The 7,124-nt window shown below is 44.7% G+C and overlaps 1 protein-coding gene across 3 annotated transcripts in view; it reads left to right on the top strand.

The window, feature by feature from the left end:
• scml2 (Scm polycomb group protein like 2) overlaps positions 1-4,740 on the top strand; it is a 24,570-nt gene extending 19,830 nt beyond the window's left edge. For all 3 annotated transcript variants that reach the window (XM_084475948.1, XM_084475947.1, XM_084475949.1), the window contains exons 13-15: positions 1,082-1,303; positions 1,929-2,080; positions 2,732-4,740. In XM_084475948.1, the coding sequence (XP_084332074.1) occupies positions 1,082-1,303; positions 1,929-2,080; positions 2,732-2,857 (500 nt within the window). In that variant the 3' untranslated portion in view covers positions 2,858-4,740. The remainder of the gene's footprint in view (positions 1-1,081; positions 1,304-1,928; positions 2,081-2,731) is intronic.
• The last annotated feature ends 2,384 nt before the right edge of the window (positions 4,741-7,124 follow it).

Raw genomic sequence — 7,124 nt, forward strand, 5'->3', positions numbered from 1 at the left:
GTGCCCGGACCCCCGCATGGGACCCTACTGGGGCTGTATCTGGTGGGGTGAGGGGTTAGCCACACACCGCCAGGGTGAGGGGTTCCATTCCCGCTGGCGCTGTGCATGCTGAGAGTGTTTGCACTCGGCGGTATACTGAGAAGATACTTCAGATGAAGGCGTTCACAAAATGGTATATATATATATATAGAGGTATATATATATATATCTATCTAATGAGGATTAACTTATTTTTAGGACACTTCGGACAGCAAAGTATTTGATTTGATTTTAGAGCATGATCATGGGAAGATACAGGCAGCAAAACTACCAAGCGTGCAGTCAATGAGACAATATGTGTACATGATTCTTCTAGGGAAACTTGTTTCATTGTGCATAGTAAATACAAGGGAAACAAAGGTGATGGGGAGTGACCATCGAGTGTTTAGGATTGGCTATGGCTTAAGTCAGCCATGGCGGGAGAGACCAAGTTTAATTGCAATACACTAGGGGGGAAGTGGGCATGTCTCTCAGTCTGCAAGCAAGGCTGCAAGACAGTTAAAGGAATCTACACAACAAAGAAGTCAGTCAAATGGCCTGAGTATCAGACTTCGTGCCTACAGTGGCAATGCAAATGTAAACTATCTTAACACACTTCACACTTCAATTAAAGAGAGGAAGGGAGGTATCTCCAAGGAGAATGTATACAAATCCCTTTTCAACTGACTAGTAATTATAAGAACAAGGTTTATGTAATTTGTAGCCCATATATTTGTATATTATAGTTATGACCAATATCTCCCCGACACTATCTATCTGTTTATAATGGAGATATAGTAAATCTAGAGAGAGAGAGAGAGAGAGAGATATTATACTTATAAGTAATGAGACAGCGTAAGTCAAAACTGATTCTTACAGATAAATTTGCGATACTCTTAACAGTTACCTATTTCAAGTTTGGAACGTGAGCGTTCTTGTGAGCTTTCTTCATGAATATTCTTCCATATACCACTATTTATCAACTGATCCCATTTCGAGTCAAATCCACCAACATCCAGACATTTACCTCCCTGTTCCCCTCCCTCCCCCCCCGCCCCCTCAGAACCACTCCACCACGGGGAGAACGGCCTCTCGGGGGAGGACTCCAAGACCGACATGGTGACGGCGGCCAGCGGCCGCTCCCTGCGCACACCGTCCGAGTACCGCTCGCCGCAGACGGAGCGGCCCTTCTACACGCCCCACGCCCGCGCCACGCCCCCCCAGAGGACCCTCAGCACAAACCCCCCCGACCTGGGACCCCCGCACATCCACCGACGCGTAGAGGGTACGGTTCACGCCACAGCCAACGCCGACACGTTCCATTCATAAACATTACATTAACATTGCATTAACATTACACTTAAGGTTCGCCCCGGTGGCTAACTGAGTAGAGCGCGTACCATTAAGGCCTAGTCCTCACCGCAGCGACCTGGGTTTGATTCCTGACTTGGTCCTTTGCTGCATGTCCTCCCCTCTCTCTCCCATTCCTTCCTGTCTATCTCACTCTATCAGAGGATGTAAATATTTAAATATTTGGCCTGTTAAGCCCTTTGAGACGGTGGTGATGGTGGTGATTAAGGGCCATACAAATACAATTGAATTGAATTGAATTATCATAAAGCATTAAAATGCATATATAAATCTTAAAAGAAAACCATTACACTTAACATGGTGTTTGTCAACAAAAACAGTCAGTTCTGGAATATGCTCTCTTTGAGAACGCTCATGGAAGTTTAGTTGTGGAAAGACGGGAGAGTAAACCTAACATATGTAAACTTTTGACTTGCAAATCGTGTTTCCTCATCGTTCAGCCGTCAAAGGGCGCACGGCCCGACCCACATAGAGACGTTTTGCATACATACTCCCTGCTGCAGACTGTGGTGTGATTGTTTCCTTTTGTTACCAAGCAGCGAGCTCAACGACGGGTCCTGATCACATGACCCAGGACCGGGAGGGGGCGGGGCCCGCCGCGGCGTCTTGGTCCGTCGATGACGTCATCCGGTTTGTGCAGGAGGCGGACCCCCAGACGCTGGGACCCCACGTCGAGCTGTTCAGGAAACACGTGAGTGGAGGGGTCTCTGTTCCCACCGGCATTGCGCCCCAGCCGTCTGGTTAATGCGTGCAACGCAGTTTGGCGGTGGTGGAAACATGAGAAAAAGACTGAACTGAAAAGAGAGTTGCTAGGGGCTCTTCCTGTCTGAAACCACAGTGTCGCGCAGCGCCATGAAGACTCAGGCTTGGGTATTTGCAAAATAAAGTATATTATTCAGTTTCATCGGGGGAGGGCCTTGCCCTGGACTCTCTATACTCTGATAACGACAGCTGATGGCCCTTGATTGTCAGCCTTCAGTTGAAACCCATTAACGCACTTCGATCAATGCAACACAACTCACTGGACCTGTGCTCTTTTCCTCTCCCTTCCTCCCTTGTTTTTCCTCTCTGCTCAAATGTCCTCTTACATTTATTCCTCCTCTCTCCCCCTCCCCCTTCTCCCTCCCCTCCTCTCCTCCCCCTCTCCTCTCTCCCCTCCTCTTTCCCCTCTCCTCCTCTCCCCCTCCTCCTTCCCCTGTGCTGCCCTCTCCCCCCTCCCCTCCTCTTTCCCCTCCCCTCCTCTCTCCCCTGCCCTCCTCACCTCCTCTTTCTCCTCCCCTCCTCTGCCCTCTCCTCCTCTCCTCCTCTCTCTCCTCCTCTCCTCCTCTCCTCCTCTCTGCAGGAGATTGACGGCAAGGCGCTGATGCTGCTCCGCAGTGACGTCATCATGAAGTACATGGGCCTGAAGCTTGGCCCCGCCCTCAAACTCTGCCACCACATTGAGAAGCTCAAGCAGGCCAAACCGTAGAGGGGGACCTCACTTCCTGTGAGTGTGTGATTTTTTCCGACCGGACACACAACTATGCTATAACACAAACTCGGCACAGCTCTGCCGCCCTCACTCTCCCTCTCTCACACACACACACACACACACACACATACATACCCTCACTACACACACACACCCTCACACACACACACACACACACACACACACACACACACACATGCACACGCACACGCACACACACACACACACCGCGTCCCATGGGATGACAAAACGCTGGCATTGGACATTTTCTTCCGGAAAGAACAGAAAGGATTCAGTGACCCCAGGTGGTAAAGGTCTGCTTCCGCTGTGTGCAGACTTCAGACCTCTCTGTTGGTGGACACTCGACCGTGTGCTGTAGGGTTCTTAAAATGCAATAACACAACACTTGACCGATGGCTTCCAGACCCCGACCGCAGGAACTGTTTTCAGCCGAGCAGGCGAAGATAAGGACCACAAGGACGTACAGATCCAGAAGGAGACGACACACACCCTGCAGACAAACTGATGCCAGGAGAGTTAACCGATCTTCTCAGCTTCATAATCTTTCCGTGTAAACACGTTTAGTATGTGTAGATATCTTGTGAACTATTCTAGTACATCTAGTATCTGAAATATTTAAGTGTGCCTGTTCTCTTCCTGTAAGATGTTCCAGGTCAAATGTTTCTCTTTCAGCGTGGACAGATAAAAACAAAGGCGGTTACAAATGTAAAAGGAGATCTTATGAAACGGTTCAGAACGCCCCGATATACATTTACATTTACATTTAGGGCATTTAGCAGACGCTTTTATCCAAAGCGACTTACAATAAGTACATTTGTCATAAGAAGTGAAACAATATATCGCTGTCGGTACAGTAAAGACGTTCAGATGTTCAGAACCAAGTGCAAGTACTAACAATCGCCAGGCTAACCCCATTCCCCGTGTACAGCAGTGATAGCTAGCTACTGCAGATGCTACACAACTAAGTACATGCTACACAACATGCATACACAACACAATTAAGTACAATGAATGAATACAACCTGCATTAAGTGCGTTCATCAAGTGCCAGGACGTACAACAAACAATAGTGCACCAGACAAATAAGGGACTGAATGGCTATGTAGAGTCTAGGTGAACTCTGAACAGGTGGGTTTTGAATCATTTGCGGAAGCTGGTGAGCGACTCTGCGGTCCTGACATCAGCAGGGAGCTCGTTCCACCACTGTGGTCCCAAGATAGAGAAGAGTTGTGATTTAGCTGATCGACCTTTGGTTGCTCTTAGTGATGGCGGTACCAGACGTCCAGCTGAGGTATAGATATAATCCGAAAGAGAGAAACTGTTTTGTAAATAACTATGTTGAAAAGTTGTTTTTATACATTTTTTTTTACTTCTGTATCGAACGCGAGTGTAAATGTTTTTTTTGTTGTTGTTCTGCCTGCAATGAATTTGTGTGCAACCTCAGATATCTACAGGTTTATAAGATAACAGCGTACATGTGCTAGTCTTGAAGTAGCCTATTTATCCGTTCATAATGGAGGAAGTGCTCGTTTTCGGAACATTTCAGAACCATGTTTTGCTTTATTTTGATTGTTGCTTCCAGACAATCCGTTTTCTCTTGTAGCGTTTGTTGCGTTTCGACATCACTGTTGAGAAGTTACAATACTTGAAGCTGTCCTGCTTTAAGGTGAAACTCAGGTTTTGATAGGCCTCATTGTATAGAATCCATTTGATTTAAAACATTGCCAACATTTTGTGTTCATTGCCATACTGCATGCCCAGCAGTTATATATAAATATATTATTGTTATTATTATTATATTATTATTTTGCCTTAAAAACAATGGATACATATAATCATGTTTTATTGTTGAAGAAGTGTTTCATACGTTTTATATGCATCCACACGATTAAACATTTTACAAAATGTCAGTGTTTCAACAATTATTAATTATTCCTATTATTTTTTGAATGACCAGTTTTTTCTAAACCTAGATGTATCTTTCGTTATTGACAGAAACGCTCAGGAAACAGTTTCGGTGTGGTGACTGGATTCAGATAAAAATAAGGAAACATCGACACCCAGTGGCCGTATAGGTCTACTACATGTACTACGAAGAGGAAATGAACAGACAAGAGTGCACTTGAATTTCAACGCAATCACATTTATTGGCTTTTTCTATGCACAGTTACTAAGCCTGATGAGCTGTTCAAATTAATAAGATATAGAATAATGGACTCTTCACAATGTTGTACCCCCCAAAAAATAAATAATCCAAGACTAGGTGTTTCACAGCTCAAAAACATACAAAGGCTTGGAATTAGTCATGTAAACTTTGAAAAACTTTGTCTCTTCCTCTCTAGCTCACTCTTTTTTATTTAATTTTTTACAAAAGAAAGAATCTGCAACTTTTTTTGTCTTTAAAAATATATTTACAGGTTTATACAAAAATACAAAAGTGATTCAAATCTGTTTCAAATCTGATCTGGCTAGAGTTTTAAACATGGAGCATCTTGTTCTTTTTTTAACTGGACAGTTACACCGCCTTCACTTGTTAACTCTTCCCATGTCTGGCTGGCATTATTCCACGCTGTACACCTTTGGATAAAAGTAGATTCTGCGCCTCTCACACCTTACCGGGTGGATTGTGTGTTTTCCGATGACGGGGGGAAACAGTAGGGGCCTAGAACAGAGACAGATTGACAAGGCTGTTCATTGGTGGATCACATCCCCCTAGCCAAGTGTCGATGACGTAAAGAGGCGGGAAAGGAGACCTGATTCTGGTCTCCCTTTGATGGAAACCTTTTAGGTCTTAAGTTTTCTCTTCACGGTTCTCAGGTGCAGATAGGAAAATTAAAAATTACTAAACAAATTCTCGATAGCCGTCAATGAGTGTTTTAAGTTTAAGGAATATGACATGTTTAACCAGCTCCATCGATGACGGCTACCCCCCCTTGGACAGATTTAGCCTCTTACATGATTTCAGCTCTACTAAACCAATAGGGAAGAATTATCGTAGTACTTGTGTTATATTCACAATATTAGTAATTCAAGAGATTAGTCATATATTTTCCAGGTTAAGTGTCGTTAGTTATTTCTTTAGTTCAAAGCGCTCCCGTTTCCAGCGCTCCAGTGAGACTTGAACACAGCACCATTGGTTCAGTACCAAGTTCTCTCAAGACTTATTCTCTCCTTCCTCTTCTTCTTTTGCACACTCCTCCTAAACGCTCCCCCCCCCCTCATGATTGTCCAATGAGTAAAGATATACAGTACAAGATAAACCCCTGTTTGTGATCACAACTATACAGAACAGGATCCGCCAGGTTGTACAGAGACAGAACAAACCGTTGAACTGGGAACATTTAAAAACGCAAATGTACGATATCTTATATTCTCGTCGGCACAGAGACATCCTTCAGATCAGAAAATACCGGTGGTGTCCGTTGTGTTATTCTTCTGGTTATTCTTTATGTTTACTTATTGCATGCAATAGAAAATACAACAGACAAACAGAAACGGTAAACGGGGATGAGAGTGCGTCAGCGACTTTCGTGATGATGGATTCTTTTTTTTCCCTCCTATCTTACACAGTGTCAGCTCTGCAGTCCGGATTCGCTGAGTATCAAACAATTGTGATTGGGGATCTATCTATATCTACCTACCTATCTAGCCTAGTATTCTATCTATACATTGCATCTACATGATCTGAAACAGTAATGTGTTGGAGGTATTCACAGAATACAGTGAGTTGTTTCCATTGAAGTTTCAGTCTGTGAGTGTGAGCCTACATCGTGTGTGTGTGTGTGTGGGGGGGGGGGGGGGGGGGGTGGCTGACTTCTCCACACAACCGTTTTCAAACAGGATAGTTCCATCCTCCCCCATACCCCCTTCATGACTAAACTGCCTTTTTTTTTAAAAGTGAAGTCAGGAGGCCATGTAAACAACAAAACACCTGCTGCAGGGCATTGAGCTTTCACCTGTCTAATGCTACTGGGTCAGTGCAGGGAGAGAGACAAGAGCGAGAGAAGGGGGGAGGGGCTACTGAGCATGAGCACTGGCGTGTGATGTCATTGCGTGATGTCATAGTGTGACGCCATCATGTGACGTCATCATCATCATCATCATCATCATCATCGTCATCATCATCATCATCATCATCCATAGCTCTTCATCTTTGCTACTCTCTCGGGCTGATCCGCTCAAATAAACATGATACCCGGCTTGTCTTCATCGTCGTCGTCGTCATGTGTCATCAGTATTACTT

The sequence above is a fragment of the Micromesistius poutassou genome, assembly GCF_964030765.1.
Source record: "Micromesistius poutassou genome assembly, chromosome: 12".
In the NCBI taxonomy this organism is placed as follows: Eukaryota; Metazoa; Chordata; class Actinopteri; order Gadiformes; family Gadidae; genus Micromesistius; species Micromesistius poutassou.